Source organism: Odontesthes bonariensis, chromosome 21 (assembly GCF_027942865.1).
Source record: "Odontesthes bonariensis isolate fOdoBon6 chromosome 21, fOdoBon6.hap1, whole genome shotgun sequence".
In the NCBI taxonomy this organism is placed as follows: domain Eukaryota; kingdom Metazoa; phylum Chordata; class Actinopteri; order Atheriniformes; family Atherinopsidae; genus Odontesthes; species Odontesthes bonariensis.
In genome coordinates, this window is record NC_134526.1 from 8,018,739 (window position 1) to 8,043,646 (window position 24,908).

At 40.2% G+C, this 24,908-nt stretch overlaps 2 protein-coding genes and 1 non-coding gene across 7 annotated transcripts in view; all 3 read left to right on the top strand.

Moving 5' to 3' along the window:
- Positions 1-1,257: 1,257 nt before the first annotated feature.
- gfap (glial fibrillary acidic protein) lies at positions 1,258-7,257 on the top strand. The gene is made up of 9 exons (XM_075454566.1): positions 1,258-1,796; positions 3,473-3,533; positions 3,633-3,728; positions 3,852-4,013; positions 4,243-4,368; positions 4,620-4,840; positions 4,931-4,974; positions 5,410-5,492; positions 5,675-7,257. Exons 1-9 carry the CDS (start codon positions 1,276-1,278, stop codon positions 5,714-5,716), a joined length of 1,356 nt encoding a protein of 451 aa, XP_075310681.1. The 5' UTR covers positions 1,258-1,275; the 3' UTR covers positions 5,717-7,257.
- A 4,202-nt stretch (positions 7,258-11,459) lies between these two features.
- Positions 11,460-24,908, top strand: part of kcnh6a (potassium voltage-gated channel, subfamily H (eag-related), member 6a) — a 29,017-nt gene continuing 15,568 nt past the window's right edge. For 3 of the 5 annotated variants that reach the window (XM_075454919.1, XM_075454920.1, XM_075454921.1), the window contains exons 1-7: positions 11,460-12,006; positions 14,979-15,209; positions 16,929-17,078; positions 17,413-17,516; positions 18,647-18,956; positions 19,568-19,770; positions 23,072-23,182. In XM_075454919.1, the coding sequence (XP_075311034.1) occupies positions 11,931-12,006; positions 14,979-15,209; positions 16,929-17,078; positions 17,413-17,516; positions 18,647-18,956; positions 19,568-19,770; positions 23,072-23,182 (1,185 nt within the window). In that variant the 5' untranslated portion in view covers positions 11,460-11,930. The remainder of the gene's footprint in view (positions 12,007-14,978; positions 15,210-16,928; positions 17,079-17,412; positions 17,517-18,646; positions 18,957-19,567; positions 19,771-23,071; positions 23,183-24,908) is intronic. The other 2 variants (XM_075454922.1, XM_075454923.1) reach the window with 1 other exon arrangement.
- On the top strand, positions 16,823-16,894 carry trnac-gca (transfer RNA cysteine (anticodon GCA)). The gene has a single exon. It is a non-coding gene; the product is annotated as a tRNA-Cys (tRNA).

The window sequence follows — 24,908 nt, forward strand, 5'->3', positions numbered from 1 at the left end:
ACTGACAGCTTGCTTCTGTCTTTATTTTTGTTGTTTCTTAATAGTAGACTTTGAGGAATGTGTCGTGTTAAAGGACTCTTATTCCTTTTATTTTTCTTGCCTTAAGGAACCACGTTTCCACAAGGAATCTGACGGCTGGTTTAAATCTCATCTCCACGACATTCCTGGAAAAAGAACTCAAGAAGAATATGTACTTAAGTGCTCTGATATAGTCAGCTATGTGGTTGTCAAGGTAATGGATGAAAAGGGTTTTGTAATGCTGCCTCTGTTAGTCATCCTGAAGTTCAGATTAGGTTTGCACTCTTCGACCCCTCCTCACATCCTACTCCCCCTCAACTCGACCATCCATCTGTCTCTGGAACCGGCAGGATGTCTAATAACCCTAACACAGTGAACATCTCCCAATCTTACAATCTCACTGGGGGCTTCAGCTACTTTCCTACACCGTTTATAGTAAAAATGAGCATATTCTCCTGCAGTGTGATGGTCAGACTAATGTAGATATTTTACGATTGGTGCCCAAATAGAAGTTTAAAGGTAACAGATTTCACTCAAACTGTCATTTTTGGGATTAGAGACTTTATTGCAGACAAGAAAGTTAAAAACTGACATAAATTAAGGTAGTTTGTTATCATAATCTTTCATTTCTCAAACAAATAGACACATTTGTGCAAATTGGTAAACTTTGTCTTGAAAAAACAAATAGCTTACATGTTTTATCTGCTGTGTGGCTTTAAGTGGACATATCTGATGCACACTCTGTAATAACACTGTTTCCTTGGATTGTTTTTTATTTCACCGTTGTGTTTTCTGATCAGTGAGTAAGAATTTCTTCCAGTCGTGCTTCAGTTTGATCAGACTCTGTTTCTGTTTTTGTGAGAGTGCATGTGTGGCCAGGTTGAATTTGTGGCCAGACCCTGTCACACATTCCTTTTCATTCAGTTGGAACAGAAAGAAAGAGAGTAAGACAAAAAGGGGTGAACGTAAGACTGAAAGAGAGAGTGAGTCAGAGGCCGGGCAGAAGGGAGGAAAGGGGGAGAGGAGGAGAAAGCCAGGAGACATTTGTAGTTGAGTGGACGAGCACAGACAATCCCTGGCACACAGCTTTTTGAGTGTCATGTAAACCACCCCTTCACTCTCCCTTTTTGTCCCATTCATTGCCTGCCACCCTCCCTTTTCCCTGCCCCACCCTGTGGCCTCTCTGCTTTGGACTTGGGGGGTTTTGCTTCTCCTATAAAAGCCCTGTTTGTGCCCAGAGTGAGCTTATTCCCCACCATGGAGACCCATAGAGTCCAGTCCTCGTACAGGAAACGGTTTGGGCCTCAGGGCTCAGGCAGCACAGGAGCCAGGATTAGTAGCATGTCTTCTAGCCGCCTGTCCTGGCATGGCACCCCTCGAAATATCACCCACTCCAGCCCCATATCTCGGATCTCCCTGGGCTCTGCCAACGCAGCCCTGCTGCTGGGGAGCCCTGGGGACCGGTTGGACTTCTCAGCTGATTCCTTGATGAAAGCCCAGTACAAAGAAACCCGCACAAATGAGAAAATGGAGATGATGGGGCTAAATGACCGCTTTGCCAGTTACATAGAGAAGGTGCGCCTGCTGGAGCAGCAGAACAAGATGCTGGTGGCAGAGCTGAACCAGTTGAAAGGGAAGGAGCCTAGTCGCTTGGGAGACGTTTACCAGGACGAGCTCAGAGAGCTACGCCGGCAGGTGGATGGTCTGACGACCGGCAAGGCTCGGCTGGAGATTGAGAGGGACAACCTCGCTGCAGATGTGGGCATGCTCAAGCAGAGGTAAGAGAAAGGGGAGGAGGATCACATTATTTGGATGCACGATCACACAGTGGTACCAGCCCTTTGTGTATCTTTTTTGTTCTTAGTCTTTTATAAGATTTAGATGCATTCATAGGAACTGATGTTGGAAGTAAAAACTAAATAATTCAAACTCCTTTACTTAAATCTCAAGACAAGAGAAGTGAGATTTATGTTGTCAGACAAAACCTTAGATTCACAGAAAAGAACAGCAGTCCAACTGTATGCACAAAGTCTTATTTTAGTTCCAAAACTAAAGAGCCTCTCATCAAATAAAGACTTTTACTGCTATAACACCGAAATAAAAAGGAGGTTTTATTCTAGAAGTGTGCAAAGATTTTTGGATTTTATTCATTCTTTAGTCTTTTATCTTGTTGGGTAAGGTCTAATAACACTCAGGATGCATCCTGTAGAATTTTCTATCCTTAAACTATGAAAGATTTCTACAGCTTTTGGCCAGCCTTGGTTCACTGTGATGTTTTTTACTCTTATTTGGGATTCAAAGGTCAGGAGAAAGCCAATTAAACAAGACTAGATGTGGTGCATCTTGGCACAAATAGATTACTTGCATGTCTCAGGGTTTTTTTTTTTAATTACAAGTGCATTTATATGGAGATTTGGTGTTGTTTGTGATTTGTTGGAATGCAGACCACTGTGGTCTGCCCAAGCTTTACTCCTGGATCCCTCTTTAGAAACTTGATCCTGACTAAACCCCTGATCACCACTGAGTGAGTGTGGAGGAATGAGGCAAACACAATAGTGGCCTACCACAAAGGGAGCCAGGCAGATGTTCTTTTGTCCCCTTTTACTCCAAAACATGAATTCACTGACGTCACATAGCCTGCCTTCTACGGTACACGTGGCTTGAATCTTCAATTTAATTTTATCTTGAGAAAGACTGATTGGAAGGGTGGAAAGGTCTGCTTCACAGTCCTCTGCCCTCTGACCAATCAGCTGCCGGTTCCCTGAAAGATCGAAGAGTGAATGGCGATGCAGTGGCTGGGAGGGTCAGAGGTCAGTTTTGTGATTCATGCTGCTCTCTGTGCCGCACTCTCTTCAACAAACTCTGCGAGAAGCTGTGCAGATGTTACTCTGAGTGTTTATGGTTTCATGTCTGTGTGTGTGTGTGGCAGATGGATTATGAGGTGGTGTCTGTCTGTGTGCAAGGCTGTTCTTATGGATGTGTATTCTGTCCCGTGGGAAAGGCCTCTGGCTGTGAAATTGGAGTGAATGTGTAATGATGCGTAAGTTGCTCTTTCAGCTGGGCCCAGCTTGTCGCCTGTAACATGAGGGGCAGCACTGAAGCACTCTGGGAAAGTCCAATCAAATGCTTTAAATACGTCTTCACTCCTTATTACAGAGTCTCATTTGAATTACAGTTGTTCTCTCTTGATGATGCTAAAGTATGGAGCTGGAAAGAAAAACCGCTGCTCTCATTCACTCTAGCATAACTGCCATTTTTGTGATGTGTTTTTGTGGACCTTTGTCCGTTAAAAGCTTTTTAGTAAATTTTACCGGAGAATCACTTAAAATTAGACTTCTTTCTGCATCTTTTAGAGCACTTAAGACAGGAACCTTAGCATTTTTGGTCTCAAGTTTGATTGGTTTCAATAATCTGTTAAGAACTTTAATAATTATTGTGCCTTTATGTGACTTAGATTGCAAGAGGAGATTGGCCTCAGGCAGGAAGGGGAGAACAATTTGAATACCTTCAGACAGGTAATCTTCTCTCCTGGAATCACATCCTAAATTATTTACATATTCGCTATTTCTGACTATCCAATTTCATCCGTGGATGAAATTCATTCTTTGAAATAGGATGTGGATGAGGCATCTCTCAATCGTGTCCAGCTGGAGAGGAAGGTTGAAGCTTTGCAGGATGAGATAAACTTCCTGAAGAAAATTCATGAAGAGGTAAGACTAAAGATTTGAAGGAAGGTAAAAAAAAAAATAAAGAAACAAACAAAAAAAGCAACTTTAACTACAGTTACTTCTAATTTCTATGAATTTGGCAAAATCTTTACTCTATCCTTTCAGGAGCTGCATGAGTTTCAGGAGCATATCATGGCCCAGCAGGTCCATGTTGATTTAGATGTGTCCAAACCAGACTTAACTGCTGCTTTGAGAGATATCAGAGTTCAGTATGAAACCATGGCAACTTCAAACATGCATGAGACGGAGGAATGGTACCGATCCAAGGTCAGAATTCTTATATTGGGCGGTGAAGTAGAATGCTTTCTTTCCAAATTAAGTTGTATGTAACTTCCCCTTAATGTTGTGTTTTGGAAGGATGTAATTTGTGAGATTTTTTACTTTACATCCTGTGCAAAATAAAAAATGAAAATGGGCAAAGATTAATAAGTTGAAACAAGGAGGATATCAATTGTTAAACATACAAACTGGCTCTCACACTGTGTGTTTGTCATAGTTTGCTGACCTGACTGATGCAGCCAACAGAAATGCAGAAGCCCTGCGCCAGGCCAAGCAGGAGGGCAATGAGCATCGCCGTCAGATCCAGGTGTTGACCTGTGACTTGGATGCTCTCCGTGGCACAGTGAGTCCACCTAACTACAGACAAGACGGCATGAGAACTAGACAAATAACAGGAATTTGTCCCTGCTGTTTTTCTCTTTGCTCAGTTGTGTGGGATCAATAGGATTCTCTGACAATCAGGCAATCATGTCTTTTAGGCTAATATATTGATATAAAAGTCTAAAAGTCCACAAAGTTTAACGTAAAGTTAAGTATACAGTGGTCATTTTTGCATTTATTTCTCCAAATGTGATGTTCTCTTCTCTTCTTAAGAATGAGGCTCTTGAACGCCAACTGCGTGAGCTGGAGGACCGCTGTGCCATGGAGACAGCCGGTTACCAAGATACGGTGGGCCGCATGGAAGAGGAGATCCAAGCGCTGAAAGAGGAGATGGCAAGGCATCTGCAGGAGTACCAGGATCTCCTCAATGTCAAACTGGCTCTGGACATTGAGATCGCCACTTATAGGAAACTGCTTGAGGGAGAAGAGAGCAGGTGAGCCAGCACGTGGCAGACCGTTTGTTTATGACATTAGCATAAATCTTGTTATAATGATGATATTACTTTTCTTATCTTTTCTATCAGGATCACCATTCCAGTTCAGAGCTTTTCCAACATGCAGTTTAGAGGTCAGCAGAAAAAAAACGACTCTCGTATTTTCCTTCACTTGGATTCTTTTTGCTTTTGGTCACATCAACTTTGAAGCTGAGTGATTTAGTATCGTGTTTCTCAGCAGAAAACAGAGCATTTTGGTCTGATGTGGCATGAGAGGGAAACATTGGGGTTATCCCCAATAATATTTGGACCCTGTTGACTGTAAACATATCCCAGCAAATACATTTAAAAACACAGTTTTCAAATTATTGTGATTAAAAATAGTTTTGTTAATAGGAAACAAAACCCCATCAAATCCATTGTACCATGTCCATGTAAATATACTGCACTGTTTTCTGTATAAGAATACTTTACGACAGTGTAAAACACTTTTGTGCAGAAGATAAGGAGAATTTTGTATTTTCAGACTGCATTAAATACCTTCCATTCCCCTCCTTTTTATTGCTTAGAAACTAATTTGGACACTAAAACCCCAGAGGCTCATGTGAAGAGGAGCATCCTGGTTCGAACTGTGGAGACCAGAGATGGGGAGGTATGTTCTGAGACACTACAAACAGTGTAATTCCTCCACAGGGACACACCTGCACATTGCACCTCTCATATATGCCCTCTTGATGGCAATGTTGGTCACAGATATTCAAAGAATTAAGCGCACCCACCCCACCAGGGAAGTGCTCTGTTTCTTATTTTTATTTCTAATCTCTTTCTTTTCAGATCATTAAGGAATCAACGACTGAGCACAAAGATCTTCCTTGAAGTTCAAGGACCAGCTTTCCTATCGAGTCTTCATTCTGGGGATTGTTAATGCTCAAAATTGCATACTATTCCTGTTTTTATTTCCACATCCCCAAACTGCCCCTCTTCATTCTATCGTTATATCATTCAGTTTTGCATCATTGCTCATCATCACCTTCTTTCTAATCCATTTAACTGCCTTTCAGCCATTGCATTACCATCAAACCACTTAATATCAGCTGAAAACATCTATCTTGAAGTTGCTGTAGTCCAATCTAAATGAACTGTAGCCTATTCCAGTAAGAGAAAAAATAAACTGTGAATTACTTTTAATTTTTTTATTTTAACAGACCAGAGTTTTAGCATAGATTCCAATTAGCTGCCATAGAAGAGGCCTTGAAAAGTTGTGGTCGCGTTCATCTTATTTGTAGTATTGTGGAGGTTGATGTGTGGTTATGTGTATGTGAAATGGGGCAAAAGAGGGACAGGAGAGAGTCAAGGTTTAAGTCTAAATTGGATTTAGGTAAGGAATGAGAGATTTATGTATGTCACAGGGGCTTTTACGGAATGACTGGTGTGAATTTGTCTGGTGCTATTTTTTTCACCTCTTATTTTTACAGGAGCTTTATCTGCTTCTTGTATCTAAAGTCTCGTGTGCATGCACTTGCGTCTGTAACACCTAAGGAGCCCAGAGTTGAACAGATTAAATCTGAACAAATTGCTATATTTAATTATCTTAACTTTTACCTTCGTGACTTTTTTTCACATGATCACACTAATGTCTGAGTGTGGTTTCCCACTTAGCACCATCCTAATAAAAAGAGTGAGCTTCCCCATCTACATCTACAACAAAAGGAACAGGCTCTGTACAGATCTACACAGTCTGGAGACCAGGTGTAATCAGTGTAATCAAGTTTTTGAAACCTTTCAAATTTCCCCAGCGCCTTAACACCAGTCCTCTGCATCATCTGTAGCATTCTTGAACACTTCTTGATAAAGGCATCATCATTTATGGCGCCCCGGTGTGTCAGGACAGGCCCACATCTCTTGTGCAGATAATAAGCACAGACAGGGTCAGGTTGAAGGTGTGCAAGCTCACGCCACCTTTGTCCTCCAGCCTCTCTGATCCGAAAGTGTCAGCCTGCTTCTTTAGTGTTGACATGATGTCAGAGAGAGACGCACAGCCAGAGGAGAGAAGTGCAGTGCTGTCTCTGTTTTATCTAATTAAAGGAGAGGACACTGGAGTGAGCGAGAAAGGGATCGGAGGGATGGACATGTCACAGGGAAAATACTCATCCAAGTCCTGACTTTGTTGGAAGCTCTGCCTGAAGCATGCTGACAGGCAGTGCCACTAATGAGAATGACAAGCCGAATGTGTCTATGCTCGTCACCAAGGACACCTTTGAGTCATGCACCCCACCTTCTACCCCAGAGTCTCAACCCCATCTGCTCTTTTTCTTTCTAATGATATTTTTTTGATAGATATGACCATAACATTAGTTTTGACTAGTGCCACCTTCTAAGATGTTATGTAACAATAATAAAAGATTTTGTTTATTGGAGACGGTGCCTTCTTTTTCATACAAAAAGCCTTCAGAACAGGCTTTCGATTCATTTATCATGATCTCTTCTTGCTTTTATTTTCTCATTTCTGATTCAAGACTGACACATGCATGCAATATATCAGGTCTAGTGTCTGTGAATGAGTGTTACATATGCTGACAGTTCCAGATAACTTCAGGGTATTAGATGGCTGACAGCAGCCGACAGACACTACTCAAAGCTGATTGCTTCTGCCCTTCAGCCAGGTTCTAACACTGAGCAGCTGGGTTCATTATGACTGTTACTGTTTGTCCAGGCAGAAATCTGATTTGTGGCCAGAAATAGTGTCGCTTGAGATACAGATAAACATCTCCAATGCATTAAAAAACACCAGATCTCAAGCTCTCAAAAGAAAAAGCAGTTTCCTTTCATTTGTGCCCATATTTCAAAATTCTGTTAGGCTTGTTGGAGTGTTAAAAGTACCATTGAAGAGTTGCTATTAAACTGCTTTTGTTTGCTTAAATCATTACTTTTGCTCATACTAGCCATAAAGAGATACTTTCCTAAAGTGCTTTGAGTGTGAGGGATAAGGAACAAAATTCACAGCCAGGTTACAAATGCTGGTACATTCCAAAATAAAAAGCCAGGATGAGGCTCCTAAGTTTAAACAATTCGAGTGACTGCAGCTCTGAACATAAACACTGTCCAGGGAACTTTGTACTGAAGAAAATATTACACTAATTTAAAGCCATGCAACTAGCTTGTCTCACTCAAACTCCTGAAGCTTGCTATTAAATTCCCATAAACATTTAGAGATGTATTGCAGATATATGATGAAACTGAATAAGGTCTCTTGTTGTAGCTGTAATAAAAGTGATGATTTCAGCAGCAGTCAATTATTTTCAGGCACTAAATATTTTGACTATATCACGGTAATGTGCATATTATTGTAAGTCTGACTTTGAAAAAACAAGTGTCACATACTTTTTTTAAGAGTTGGTTCTGAATCAACTCGCGCCTCTAGAGGCAAAAATTAGGTTGCTTATTGAGGTCACCAAAACCACTCCAGCAGGTGTTTCCAGCTGTAGTCAAGGACCAAAATGGTGACTGTTCTGTCTGCAAGGTTCCAAACAACACTCAGTTGCTATCAAACTGTGTGAAAACTATTACAAATATAGGTCAGTCTGTAATCTAAAGGGAAAAGCTCAAGTGGAGGGCAGAGGACAAACAGCAGCTGTCATCTAACAGACTGAGCTAAAAGTTCTTGTTTCTATCTGCTGCTTAAGAAGTACAGGGTGAGAGTCTGGTGACATCAAAAGTCTCAACTATATGGTCAAGAAATACTTTTGAAATGCATCTGTGGATGATTATTACTGGCCAAACTAAACATTTGTGTTATTAAAGTGTGTGCATGGCTTTCCAAGACCCAACATGGAAATGCAGACCATTACCACATTTACTTGGTATTTCTAAATAAGCTTTGTGTTTAGACTGATGAATTAAATTTTTCATCTAGAACTTTGAGAGAACTGCACAAAAATTGATCTTGGCTTCCAGCGGTATAAAATGTATCACTGGAAATCTTATTTTTTATTCGCATGGCTCTAATGTGTGCATTGAGTTATAACTCAGCAGCAGAGTGCGTGTAGTGTACAAAATGTTTTTGTTTTGCTCAGCTCTTATCAGAGGTATGGAGGGTCTCGGCTCTGCGACGAAGGCTGCCCTGAGCTGAAGGAATTCCAGGCAGATAAAACCCTTGGGCGGTCGAGGGCCCGAGCCTTGACGTCTGGCTTTTTCCTGGCTAATCATTTTCCACAAAGGTTCAAGCTTTGTGCATTTTAAGCTGGTTACCTTCCCATAGATGGTGAGGTGACAGCAGCTGTCTTGTATGTATATAGCATGTAAAGTGGAAATGAACGCTCACAACCGCCTGGTCTTGTGAGAATAAGCAACATTTTTCGGGGGATGGATCAACAGATCTCCGTGAAAACTCACAGTTGTGTAATTATGATTCAAGTAGTTTTTCTTCACCGAGCAGTGTCCCACTTTCCTGATTATTATTGTCAAACAGAAAACAATCAGCTGTGATTTGATTATGAATCAGTTTTCTATGCCCTGGTTTGAGCTGTTTTTGTGGATTTTTCATGACTGAACTTTCGTTCAGAGATTAAAAAGCGACTTTTAGACATAAGATTGTGGCAGGTAAAATGTTTTGGAGCCCAAAGGATGACTCAATTAATTATGATTAATTATGAAATATTCAGCAGATGAACTTACAACAGTGATAACGTTACTTATCTATTCTTGATAGATACATACAGATGTGCAAGAGGTAGATTAAGTAGTGATCAGCACCAACACCAGCACATCTTTACAAAATGTACCTATTTCACACATTCTTCAAAATGTTTCAGGTATTGACAAATCAATAAAAAACCAAAAAGAGAATCAAATCATGTATTTATTTAATTTAGGAGGTGTAAAGGTACTACAAGATTTACTTCTTAGTTCAGGTAATATCATCAGCGTGATACCACAGCGGTTCCAAGCTCACGAGGCTCATCGAGCACGGCGGGCATTACTCTTTCTTTCGCTGCCCTCGCATTCCTGTCTTACTTTGCTCTCACTCCAAAGGGTCACGAAAAGGCATGTGTGCTCTTTGGTTAATTTTAGCCCTCACTTCATCAAGACCATTTAGACAAAACACAGAGCAACCACATTCCCTCTGATCTCCAAACACCACCAAGGGTCTGAGCCACCATATCATTGAACACACGCCCACGACAGCTACTTTCCTTTGTACAAAGTGGAATGATGACTTCTGGGACGTACAGGTGAGCAACATGCCAGCTCAGATGACTGTGAGTGGTCTCTTGATGTGATTCTGTCACACGTTCTTAATTTCTGGTGATTACCAAATGATTTTTTTTCTCACAGTGTGTGCTGTAGATTAGATTAAAACAGCAAACAACAAGGGTAAACCTTGACTGCAGAGATATTACATGAAATATCATAGATTCAGATTATGAAAATGAGTATTGTCTCTGTTTCCAGAGGTAATGAGGAGAATATAGATTGACCGGCCATAAAATGCCTCTTAGCTGTAAACATTTATCAGTCTTGTTGGTCAATGAAACTGCTCTGTGACAGCTTTCCCCAAACAAACCTAACGATGTGCAGTGTGTTTGTGTCAAGAAGTCACTTCCCCAAGTGAACTTTATGTACGCCTGAACGTCTGGTGTTTCTCTGAATGCACTGGCGTTGCCAGGTAAATGTCCCCCCTTTGAGTGAAAGCAGAGGATTGGGGCCTTTATTTATATGACTGGGGTCCAGGTAAAAGCTGAAGATGTCAGATCTGAATCTCATCTCTTTTTGATCTAATCAATTCTGAGTCAATCACATTTGTAACCGATCAAGTTATTAAAATATGCTGCTGAAAAATCCACCAGTGTTTAAAACCTCTTGTCCTCTCACAAACTTTTAAAATAACGTTTTGTTTTCAGATTTCATCTCTGATTCTTTTTTGGTTTGACAGCTGCCTTTCTGCTTTTAGTGGCATTTATCTAGAAGCATCACTGTGGTGTGATTCATAATACCAGCCCACTTTGCTTTTGCAATTTCTCCCCCACAAAAATTTGCTTTAAAAGCACATCCTCTGAACCAACCATGCACAGTCTCACAACTTTAACCTTGCACCTGCATAATAGTGTGATTCCACCCACACAGAAAGCGGATGCTGCTATTTTGGAGCACAGGCGCTTGTGATGTATAGACTGAGTAGACTGATGAGAGGGTCTGCACTCTGTCAGTCTCAGACCACTGTCAAGTTATCTATAATAAACTAAACATTACTTCAGGATGAACAGTTCAAATTAAAACACCTCGCTGTCGACTAAACCAAGCTGATAAAAACTGGTGCAAATAAAATGTATCACAACGTCCTTCTTTGAGCAAATTTAGGGATGCTTAAAAATATAGACAAGAACAATCAGAGGTACGACAAAAACATTATCCAAAGAGAGGCTTCATAAAGAAAGATTAAGGCAGCATCACACTGGACAGATCACACATCATTGTTAACTTGGATCTTTCCCCAAAGGGAACTTAAAAAGTTTATTTTGAAATAAATAAATAAATAACGTGTTTCCGCTGGGGTTTGGTAATTTAAGTCTCTTGACAGTCACTTTTTTTTAGCCGGGGGGGCGGTGGAAGGGGAGTGGATTTGGGACTGTGGCAGATAGAAGCTTCTTCCCTGTCGTCCTTATCGCTCGGTGTCCAAACTTCAGGGAGAATGTTGCGGTCGTAAATCAAACTGACGAATCCTGCGCGTTACAGCTTTTGTTCACAACTTTCTCCCACAACAGGTTCCTCTCACTTAAAAGACGACTGTGGTGGCACATGGCTTTTACGTCATCCTAGTCTACTTCGCCCCCTTCCCGCATTTTCCGCGTGCAACATCCTGCATCTGCTATCGCCCCGGCAACCAGCCCTCCTCTCCATCATTCACCAGCGCTTCATCCCTCACCATCAGCGGCATCGCGGGGACAACAGAGAAACCGCTTTTGCACCATCTCCTACAACTGGAGCAAGATTACTTCCCTCAGTGGTGACACTTCAGATTTTGTTTAACTTGGTGTTTATTTGAAACCAGTGAGGTTCATGTGTCGGGGACGGACAGTCTTTCAGTGCCAAAATGCCTGTGAGACGCGGTCATGTTGCGCTCCAGAACACCTACTTGGACACTATCATCAGGAAATTCGACGAGCAAAGTAAGTGCCCTTAAAATGAGTTGACTCTGAACACATGGCTGATATCAACACTGTGACCAGGATCCAGAATGTGCCAAAAACCACATTTATAGTCATTTTTAGTTGTTGTTGTTTGTTTTTTACTCTAAAACAACCCCAATTACCAGTTAAACCTTCCACCTATCATTAAAAAAAAGAATAGCTAGCTAACAGTTTGTGGATCATCTGTCTGAGTAAATGCCAACAATCCGCAAAGTATCAGGATTGCTAATGTAGTTAAAAGCTTGTTTGTTTGCTTTTGAGTCCCTTATCTTTTTAACATGTTTGTTTTTGTTCTGTCAAATTCATTTGGACACACTTATTGCTGATTAGCTGGCGGATTGTCAGGCTGTTTATATGCCATGCTGACATTAAATGATCTTATCTTTTTTTGGATCTGTGATGCTGACAGACCCCCGTTGCTGCTTTTATGCTTTAGGGGTTTTGCACCTGCATGTGTGTGTATCAGTAAGTGCTCACCTAATGCCTTATGTTCCATTAGCTCACATGTTCCACGGGCTGCAAAGGGAGACCACCTCACACATTTAGAAAGAAAAAAAATGTTCTCCTGCAACCGGGTTTCTGATAAAACGCAGATGTTGCAAAGTATGTCTTATTTTGACCTTGGCTTACTTTTTCTTCCCCGTATACTTAAAGCTCACAAGTTGTGTTTTAAAATGTTCATCAGTATTTTAGGTCTTTGTTTATAAAGCGTGTCAATCAAAAAGACTATAAAACCCCACATCCAATATAACTGGTATGGTGTAGTAAATTTCCCCTGGGCTTAATTGTATTCTCAACGCGTTGCTCAGACTGTACTGGATATGTAAGACTGAAAATAACCCTGCTATCCTGATTAGATACTGCCCAAACATGGAGAAATAGTTGATTGCTGACTCTTATTCTGTTTTAGTCCAATCAGATTTGGAGCCAATAATGCATGACACTGAGAAAGGTTTTATAACATAATGCCTTTATAGTGTCCCTAAATGTGTGTATGTATGCACGCACCGCCATGTGCACGACCAGGTGAGTGCACGTGCCACAGTGGTGCTGCTAAGCAACGGTGTGACGATCAGTGTTTCTGCTTTGAGCCCCAGATAATGACTTTGGACAGAATGTGCTTTCCACTAGAGTAGCTCAGCCATTTACTTTAAAGAGAAGGTCTAACAGAAGAGTCCCTTGCTCTCATCTGTGCGGGCAGCAAACAGCTGTGTAACCCAGTTCCACCAGAGCTTAATAAAAAGGGTCCGTTAGGGGCGGGAGAGGTTATGTATGTACCTTTCATTCAGCTCATTGAGCTCCTCCATTAGCAGCCTTCTAACAAAACTATTCTACATTACTGTCATGCAGCATTTTTGGCATCATGGTGCTGGAGCTGCAGTCATCAATAACAGGAACGGGATAGCATCATATCAGCATGAAATAACTACTGAGGATTTCCATGAGAGCAACATAACTCTGAAATACTCAGCATCAAATATTTGACAGCCTGGAAAAAAAAACAGAATTGTTGTACTTGATGCTGCCAGTGTTCTCACAGTGTGAAAGATTATCAATAGAGCTGTTTGACCCCTGGGGGAGGGTCATTTGCTGGTGAGAAGACATGGTGTTGCATCCACGCGCTACCATCCGATAAGAGATTAACATAGTTTCCACTCAGCCAATAATTCAAATGTTTGTTGTTTGTCATGTTTACCATGATCGTGACACCTCAGAAAAGAATTAGCATTTCAGAATCCATCTGTACATTTTACATATGTTACTCTATACAACATTGCACAATTGAGCCATTTTGCAGAAAAAAGCTATCCTTTAACTTTTTTGTGGGTTTTTTTCCCCACAAAACACGTCACTTCTGTGGTCACCAAAGATAGAAATTGCTATAGTTAAGCTACATTCAAAGACTTTTTATTAACATGACAGGAAAATTTGTTTTATGATGCATTTGTAACAAAACCTATGAAATATTTAGCTGTTTTTATGCTTGATGCTATTTTTAAAAAATCTGTATAAAACCCATATTGTTGATTTTTTTTGTTTTTCATGTGGATATGAGGAAAACTGCATTAAATATAATTTAAAGGTAATAGACAGTTAAATGACTGCCTCACTGAAACACATCAGCTCTATATTAAACAAAATAAAGCAAAAAACAGGCATTGTGCAGTTGCCCATAATCTGAGATAAGAGAGCCAAAACAATCTTCCAGAAATCACACAAACAAAATAAGAAAAATAAGAATATGAGCAAATATTGAAACCATTTTGTGACCAAGTGGATCATTTAAAAATGCCATGCAAAAAGGTTTAACGCTGACAGACATCAGCAGGCTGATTCCCACACGTTACCTGAGAGTGCTTGTGATGCTACGGAGGCTTTTATCACGAATTGCCCACCTGCTCCTCAATCCCCTTGGGAGGAACGGTAAGTCTAATAACGTTAGTACCATGGAAAGCTGGACTTAATTAGTTCCACTTCGGCTTATTTCCAAGGAAGGAGGAAGAAGAATCTTCTATTAAATGGCCGACCTCTATGGACACAAAGCTATGCAGGATTATGATTACAATTAATTGATTAGGATTATAATTAATTTAATTACAATTGGCTTGAATTGAACTTTATTATCTAAGTGCCTTGAGATGACATTTGTTGTATTTGGCGCTATATAAATAAACATGGTACTTTAGGCTGATTGATTAAACTGTGTATAGATTTATTCATAAACAGTACTGTGAATATATCATGAATAAATCAGAAAACTAGAAAAAAGTATAATGGGACACCTATACCAAAAGCTGAATGTTTTTAAGTATTGACAAAGAATGCTTATACATTCATCTAAGTGTAATCAATTTGAAACTATGCTGAACAGCTTTGTTTCTGGCATGTCTTTATTCCTTTTCATCCCTTCTTAAGCTGTCACATGACATGACATTTCACCCATCTTTCAGATCGCAAGTTTCTGATTGCCAACGCCCAGATGAAGAACTGTGGCATCATCTTCTGCAACGAAGGCTTTTGCCAGATGTTTGGTTTTACCAGAGCAGAGATCATGCAGCAGCCCTGCACCTGCCAGTTCTTGGTTGGTCCCGGCACCATGAAGAGTGCCCTGGCCCAGCTGGCACAGGCCCTGCTGGGGTCTGAGGAGCGAAAGGTGGAGATCCTTTACTATTCTAAGGAAGGTGAGGCACTGGAGTAAAGGGAGAGGGAAGTGGAACAAGGAGCAGGGAAGGAGGGAATCAAAACTGTTTGCCTGCTCATAACCTTGGGAACAAGCCTTCTGGCCATCGCAGAATCTAGTCTGCTGGACAGCTGGACTGTCTTGTCAACACAGTCACCAAAATCCTCCATATGGTCCTCTATTTCGTATTTATGTACTTTATATTTTTCATCTTATTTCAAGACATGTGGTCCAATCAGTCATTTTGGCCTCTTTCTGTTACTTTAAAATGAAATCTTAATAATCTAACAATTATTCATAGTGACGCGTTTCTTTCACAACAAAATGATCATTATTTTAATGCTTTTGATAAAAAACACAATCTGCTTCAATCCAGAAACATGTAGAAGACTTTTAAAATCTCAAAAGACTTGTCTTCTCACATTTTTTGAGATTCTAATCATGAAAAACCAAACATTGAAACAGGAATATGGAGGAAACATCTCAGTCTCGCACCGCCATGAGTGGATCTCATTAACTGTACCCTATCGTCTTATTTAGAGACCTCCTCAGGTCTCTCCATGATCCTGAAAATCAGTCAGCAGCCAAATCAGAGTATTATAATCATTATTTAAATCAAGCAGTGGGCTCCAGTCTCCAGCCTGACAGGAGGGAGGCAGACTCAGCGTGATATTCTTTATCTCTTTGTAAAACCTGCTTTTATTTTACCTCTTCTGCTTCACCATATTGGTGTAACCTTAATCCCTTTCCCATCTCTCCCTAACAGTCGCAACTATGAGTCTCATCGTCTCTGTAGCCTGTTTCTCTTTGTTGCAGAAACTTTAAAAATAATTTTACAAAAGGAAAAGGGAAATAATTCTGTGTAAAAACGTTGAAAGAAAACACAAATTAATAAACCAGAAACACTGATATTTAAGTTCTTTATATGCACAGTTGTTCTTCACTGAATGTTCTCTCCTAAAGCTTAATTTCCTCTTGACACCAGTCTTAGATCTGTTTCACATTTCTGATCTGCTTCACCTGTAAAAAGGGGATTGGATCAAGTAGGACGATTACTTGTCTGTCTGTTGCTGGCACGAAGACTCATCACGCTCAGGATTGACACTGCATATTAACCCAAATGGATTCAAAGTTGACATTCATACTCTGACATACTTTAAGCATTTGGGCATGCAATCTACCGTGCCGTTGTCATGGAAATGCAATCAACGTGCCAGCTCAAATCCACTAAGCATTTATTTGTTTTGTCTCCTGCTTCCTACTGTGCTCCGAGGCTTAGCGTGCGGGGAAATGTGCACAAGCAACGGGACTCCGAGCAAGTCCGCAGCTCTCACAGGCTGATTTTTTTATTTATTTTTTTAAACTTCGAGACTCTGTGTGAGGTTTTGAATGGGGCTGAATGCAGGCAATGTGTGTGGATACGTGTGGTCCAGTGTGTGCGTGGTTGTCTGATCTGCCCTCTCTCCTACTTCTATTTTTAGACCACACTGATTGCAGAATAATGTTAGCCCTGACAGAAGTGTTGGTGATTCGTTCCTTCATAGGTCCCTTTTTCCACATGCACATCACTTCAAAGATCAAAAGATTAGTAATGAATCTGTTTTGCATGAGCAAGGGGGTATAGCTCAGTGGTAGAGCATTTGACTGCAGATCAAGAGGTCCCTGGTTCAAATCCAGGTGCCCCCTGTTTTCTATTATTTCTTTCTTTCTCTGTTTACAGGGACCTGTCGACCTTGCCGTGTGGACATTGTACCTGTTAAAAATGAGGAAGGACTCGTCATCATGTACATCCTTGACTTCCAGGAGCTAATTGATCCTTCCCTGAAGAAGTCGGGCCTCAGGCAGAGAGTCTCCCAAGGATGGCTTTACTGTAAGTCCTTTAACATTTAACTAGAGAAGCTCAGACTGTGTTCTTCAGAAAGTTCAACTGTAATTTTTGTAACTATAGATATAAAGTATGAATCGTCAGTTTTGTAACTACTTTGCTGTAGTTATTTACATTGATTAGTATTTTTTAATATTTCTTTTTAGACAGCAAGGGCACACATTGGCAGTTTTAGAGACCAGTGCAGTGAGAATGCAGTGTGATGTTTTTGATTAGTCTAGGTATAAAAATCATCCTTAAATGTTTAGTTACAGAAAAGTCGTAGTCGATTAATTGGATGTTTTGGTCATTTCCAAGCTGAACACAGTTTCTCTGTCAGGTCAGAATCGCAGGTTGAAGATGAGGCTGCCGGTACTTCGCTCCATGCGACGATCTTCACTCTCCAAAGATCAGTTTGAAGGAGTGGTCGTGGACTACCTCCAGGTGAGATGGTTTGACACAGCTGCACCTCTAAAGAAACCATGCAATGCATTCAATTTAAATTTTACATTCTGATATAAAACAAAGAAACATGTGGGAGTTGCTAAAATCTAAATAATTCCACATATATCTGCAATATATACCTCAGAGGAGCAGCTGCAGTGAGAGGCTCATCTCTCTGCGCTGCAGGACTGAGAGGTTCAGAAGGTCCTTTGTTCCCACAGTCATAAGCCTTTTTAACAGTGACTGCTGACATGTTCTTCTCAAATTGATTGATTGATTTTTATTTATTTGTTTATTTTGCCATTTAGTCATTTATTATTATTTAGTTAGTAGTAGTATTATTATTGTTGTTTTATTGTTGTTAATTCAATCATTGTAAATATTTAAAAAAAATGTTGAGCTACGTGACGAATTTGAATTTCCCCCATTGGGGGATAAATAAAGTATTTTTCTATTTCTATTTCTAATGACATAGTTTTAACTTACTGAAATGCATTCGCTGCCCCACCTCCACGCTAATGGTTTATTGTTCTTCAATCATGCACGAAAAGCACAAAAAAAACCAAAAACTGACTTCTAAATCAGGTGGTGACAACAGCCTTGTGCTGTTGGCTTTTAACATCTATGTGCAATTGCAGGCATTAGCGCTGCTTTTCTGCATAAAACAGTGAAAGTTATTTGAAATTCAAAGACTCTTTTCTCAGCCCTAAAAGACTGGACAACTGGAAGATTGGATAGAAAAGCAACCATTCCACACTTTCTCTTTCTCGTGCCAGAATCTTCCTTCATTTCTGTTTAGACTTCCTCTGCTTTGATGGATTGCACCTTATGCGAAGCGACTTCCTGACAATATCCGTACCTGAAAATGGAACTTTAACGGGTCGGACAAATTTACATGTTGGGACTGTTGGAATTTATATTCTGGCGTGGAAGTGACATTCCTCTCTGTTCCAGCTTTGAGGAGCAGAATAGATACCCATTCAGACAATATTTAGAAGAACGACACATAATATGTGCTGTTGCAAGTAATCTATGTTTGAATACACGAATCATACTGTGCATACAGACCTCCTCCACACATAATGGTGAGAATAATGTCCTCTTACTCTATTACTCTCGGTTTTTCACAGCCAAACAGTGAGGAAGTACCACTGAAAGAGTTTCGGATCCCTTCCAAGGAGAGTTGCATGCAGTCTGAGACGGAGGCTCTGATAGAGCAGGACCTGGATTCCCCCTCAACGGCAGCCCAGTCCTCCACCAACCGGTGTTCCCTGCTGATGGATCGGCTAGACCCCAGCATCGCCTTTACTAGGGGGATGTTACCTCGGAGCTGCTCGAGAGACAGCATCCGCAGCCTCAGACGTGCCTCCTCGCTGGATGACATCGATGGCATGAGGACAGAATGGAGCTGTCAACCTGGAGATCCCCGAAGTAACAGCAGTGAGTCTCTCCTTGGGAAAAGTGAAAGTGTGAATGAAACATAATGTCACTATGAGTCATTTTTGGGTATTTTATTGTAACATTCCCCGACTATAATTCAGTGGAAGAAACAATAAGAAAAACACAGAACATCTCAGGGATGTTTATTCCAGTAAAGACACAATATTCAGTGTGAGTGGTTTGTTATGCATTTCTGTTACAGTTACACATCACTGCACATCTGTCTCCTTCTCTCAGGGGAAATATTATTTAGAGAACATTTGTACAGGATACAGGCTCCAAGCTTAGGCTGTACTATAACACTGTCTAATTTTCTTTCCTTTTCACCATGTTTTTGTGTCCATCTTGCCTTTGAGTCTGATCGTGACCTATCCCAAAATCACATCTGGACTCTTTGCTTTGGACCCAAAAAGATTTCCAAGAAACATGCCCACACTATCATTTTATTTGAACTATATACTTCATATATGCATATACGGTTTTTATCAAAAACCTTAAAGAAAGAACTGCCTCACTTTCAGTTTTTAATCATTTTAATTCATTTTTAGATTTTTTACATTTTTACATTTTTAGTTTTTTTTCAAACCACCGCTTGCATTTGAATTTTGTAGATCTGAAGCCGAACGCTCTGAACTCCACCTCTGACTCAGACCTTATGAGACATAGAACCATCGGCCGCATCCCTCAGGTCACACTCACGTTTGGCTCTGACCGGATGAGACCTCCTTCACCCACCGAGATTGAAATCATTGCACCCAGCAAGGTTAAAGACCGAACCCAGAACGTCACTGAGAAGGTCACTCAAGTCACGCAGGTGAGATGTCCTTTATGATCTTAGGAGGAAAAAGAGAGTCTGTCTTATACACACACACATTTTTCCAAAAAAGCTTGGATGCTGTGTAAAATGTAAATTAGAACAGAATGCAATGATCATTAATATATACTTAATTCACAACGAAAGATAGAAAACATCACTTTCAGATGGTGAAAGTAAGACATTTTTTACAAAAATATTAGCTCATCTAGAATTTGATGACAGCAACATGTCTCAAAATATTTGGGACAGGGGCATTTTAACCAGTGTGTAGCATCCCCTCTTCTTCTGTAAACATCTGGGAACTGAGGAGACCAGCTGTTGGACCTTTGAGAGAGTAATGCCATCCAATTCTTGCTTGACACAGGATTCTATCTGCTTCACAGTCCTGGTTTTTCTTTGTTGTATTTTGGGTTTCATGAATCTCCAAATGTTTTCAGGTGGTGAAGGCAGACATGTCAGTCCAGGACCTGGACTCTTTTACTACGAAGCAATGCTGTTGTAATAGATTAATTGATCGTCTGGGTGGTAGCAGATGTTGCTCTAAAACCTGTATATACCTTTCAGCACTGATGGAGCCTCTCCAGATGTGCGAGCTTCCCGTTTCATAGGCACTAATGCACCCTCATAGCATCAGAGATGCTGGCTTTTGAATGGAGCGCTGATAACAAGCTGTGTGGTCCTTCTACTCATTAGTCAGCAGGATGATTTGACTGCATCCATTTTAAATGAACTTTGGCCCAGAAAAGACAGCAGTGTCTCTGGATCATGTTCGGGTATGGCTTGTTTTTTAATGATAGAGCTTTAACCTGGATTTGTGGATGGCACGGTGAACTGCAGACAATGATTTCTGGAAGTGTTCCTGAGCCCATGCAGTGATTTTGATGACAGAGTCGTGTCTGTTTTTAATGTAGTGCCTCTCGAGAGCGTCCTTTCGCACAGAAATGTCTATATATTCTCTGAATCTTTTGATGATATTAAGGTCTGCAGATGATGGAATATCCAAAGTCTTTGCAACTTGTTGAAGGTCGATAATGAAATTCTTTTATCTGCCAACTCTGGCTAATATGCTTTTTTAGCTCTCTTGGATTTTAGCAGCTTTGAAACTGTAGATCATAACATTTTACTGGAATGCCTGGAAGTTTAAGTCAGTTTTCAGGGGACAGTATTAAAGTGATTTACTTCATCACTGCCAAGGAGAACTGCTTTCATCAAAATAGGAAGCTACATATCATCCATTGCTTCCATTACATGTGGAATCTTCCCGGGTTTCCTTTTAGGTCTTCTTTCTTGTTGTGCATGCTGACTTTGGTTTAGTCTTTGATGAGCACGATGTCTCCTATCAGTGTTGTACTGATGACAGTTTTATCTCTCTGTGACATCTGAAGACCCGTCACTAAATGTATTGAAGGCTAGTTGGGAAGCAATTTCCTTTAACTAGATAAAAATATAACTGAACTAATCATATTTAGCCCATCCCACTTTATTTTCAAGAATAAAACTGGCCCTTTTTCAAAGAATTTGCATGATATTTAATATATGATATATATATTTTTATATACATAATATTTTCCTATATGTAGTTAATTCACAATAAAGCTGCTAGATTTCTAACTGGCAAAAAAGAAAAGGGATCACATAACTGGTTACCAGAGAGATGCCTGACTGATTTTAAGTTATAATTTTGATTATAATAATTACAATTCATGACATTGCTCCATATTACATTATTAACACATGAACTCTTCTCTTGACTACAAGCTCACTTAGGTCATCATCACGATTGTTCTTTTAGTGGTTCACAATGTTTTTCTTGATTAATTCTGTCACTGTGTTTGTTTTTACTCTATTGTCAAATCAAATCTATTCATAAAGCACATTTAAAACAACCACAGTTGACCAAAGTGTAGTACAGAACATAAAACTAAAACGTCTAAGCAGAAACAGATTGAAAGCGCCTAAAAGACACCACCAAGTCAAATCTAACAAAAATAACAGAAATAACAATAAAAATGCTTTAGAGTGTTAAAAATACAAAAATTCTTAAATGAAGTTAAAGGTGAAGGAGAACAAAAGTGCCTCTGCAAAGGCACGATCTCCCTTCTTAACTAATCTCGATCGGGAACAGCTAAAAGCAGCTTCTCAGAGGGTCTAAGAGCTCTGAGATAGCAGAGGAGGTTAGGTATATATTTAGGAGCCAACTTTGGATCAGCTGCTAAGTGCTATATAAATAAAGGTAACTTGGAAAGTTTACGTTAAGGAACATTCAACTGAATGTCAGTCAGACGACACGTGTGAACATTTATAAACTTTCATCAAAGTGCATGATTTAAGTTTGACGCCCAGGCTCATCACTTCTTGTGCGAGCTTTTGTTGGATGCTGTGTTGAAGGGCAGCAGCAGTGGCAGCAAGCATGAGGCAGAGAGCTTTGCAGCTTAAATACTCTGCCTACATATGAGGGGTGCATTTGATAAGTGGCATGCAGAGTGTGGGACGGATCACATGGGAGCTCGAGTCGAACTGCCTGAACTGGATCGCAGGTGTCGTTCCATTTGTTCCACAATAGAAACTGCTGAACATCTGCCTATCATTACTCCTGAGTGACTCTGCTTGTTTAAGGTGCTCTTTTAATTCCCTGACCTGTTGCCAGTTAACCTCATTAGTTGCATCATGTTTCTTCAGCTGTGTTTTTTTTGTACCACTTACCTTTCCTGCCTTTTGTTGCCCCCGTCCCAAATTTTTGGAGACATTATTCCTGCCATCGAGTACACGTTATTCATGTTTCGTTGCACCTGAAATAGTATCTGTCTTACTTTAAACATTTGATATGTTCTCTGTGTTCTGGTGTGAATGAAATATTAGTCTACGTTTATATTTTGCACAGCATCCCCTTTTATAAATAGGGGCTGTCCATAAACATGACATAAATCTGGTTTTGTCCAAAGATTTAAGCACTGATGGCGCTCCCTTAACTGCCATCTGCTTTTCGGTGTTAGAGCAAAGTTTCATTACAGCCTTTCCAGTTTTTGGATGTTTCTTAAAGTGAAATTTATATTGTTGGGAATTGCATGTCACCTTTCCTCTCCTTCCATCCTGTTTGATAATATCATGTTGTCAGGCATTATTGCTCTTGATGTTTTCTCACTGGCACATCAGTTCACTGTCTTTGCACACAAAAAGTTTGCCTATAAATGCCTTTTGCTTCTTACTAACTGAAGACACTGAGAGACACCTGCAGTTACAGGGTGATAGTGTGAAAGAATAATCTCACCTGAGGTGTGACTTCTTCTGGTGTCTGCAGCAGAACAAAACTCATCAGCCACCTGTCATCACACCCCAGCGTCTCCATGCACAGTGTGACGCTAAACTAACAGCAGAGGAAGATCCACAATGGAAAAACATCTTAAAACAAGTAAAAATCTGCTGAAAACTGGCTCAAAAATGCACAATTTGAATAACCAGTATTATTACTGATACCTCATAATGGTTCCTGTCCCACAGCAGGATTATTAAATTTGTTTGTTGATTTTCCCCAGATTTCATAAGCATCTTGTCAAAGTGTCCTGGATCACATTGCTTGACTCCTTGCTGTTACCAGCTGTTTGTAAGGCTACTGTAAATGGCATATACTGTAAAGAGAGGCAAATAACTTTTGGATCAAGGTGCTTTCTAATTGCAGTTCATTCATCACATACTAACATCTAAAGGTATCTCCGACTGTAATCTTTAAATAAACGTTAGTGGAGAAAAATGGAAAAAGCTTCAGAACTTGTTAAAATACAAACGAATTATAGCTTTGAAGTGCTGACACATTTTGTTTTTCACATTAAACTGCAAATATTTTGTTTCACACAGACCAAAATGTCAGATGTTGGTCGGGCATTGGGGCGGCTCTCTCAATGCATCACATTAACGCTGTTTATGTGTTTTAACTAGGGCTGGGCGAGTTAACTCGTGATTATCGCGTTAATTCGTTAATTACTTAATGCTGATTGATATTTTATCGCGCATTAACGCAGGTTTTATTTTTTTTGTTTAAAAAATCATTTTTTGGGGGGGGCTTTTGTGCCTTTAATGGATAGGAAAGTTCAGAGAGACAGGAAGCAGGGGGCAGAGAGAGGGGGAACAACACACAGCACAGGGCTGTCCGATGTGGGACTTGAACCGGGGCCAGTTCAGCGAGGACTAAAGCCTCTGTACATGGGGCGCCTGCTCAACCCACTATGCCACAGACCACCCCTGTTTTGTTATTTATTTTATTATTGTAAAAGTCTGTTGCTCACAGGCTTTTATTTTGTAAAAGTCTGTTGCTGTCTACTGCGGAACATGAAAAGAAAGTAATCGGCGGATCCACCAAACATGGAGAAGGGTACGGAACTTTTACTCGGCCATTTTCATTTTAAAGTTCTTCCAGACGGCGGAGTCGACAGAACCAAAGTCATCTGTAAACACTGCCAAGTTGAATTGTCTTCTCAGCGTAGTAGTTCCAGTCTAAAATATCACTTAAAGGCAAAACACACAACTGATAGCAGCAAGTCATTCAAGGAAACAGACAGTGGAGCGAGGCTTCTACATAAAAACTACAGAAAGATGCTGATGTTAAAAGTGTGTTTGCACAACAAATGTTATGGCACTTTCATTCATATGGCAGTACATTTAGAATAAAACAAAATGCTAAAAGCTATACACTACTTTTGGATTCATTTTTGGATTCTGCGTACAAATGCAATTAATCGTGATTAATCAGGGAAATCATGTGATTAATTAGATTAAAAATGTTAATCGTTGCCCAGCCCTAGTTTATAGTCTTTCCAATGAAAGAGTTCAAACTCTTTTCAGCTAACTGTTTTGTTTGGCTAGTTTTGTTATTTAGCAGATGTTACAATGTTAGAACGACCTTAAGTCGCTTTGGGTGGAAATGTGGATACAGTAACATAACCATGAAGTCATTTGTCATAAACTTAAGGGCATTTTACATAAAGCAGTTTATTTTAGTTGTTTGGGTGATTGAAGGCCTTCAAATCTGGAGAATGAGCTGGATTTGGTATTTCTGTCTTGGTTTAAGATCGATCTAAAAGTAGAAGCTACCCACTCCTCCCCATAATTACTTCATTATATATCAGCAGCAGCTTCGGAAA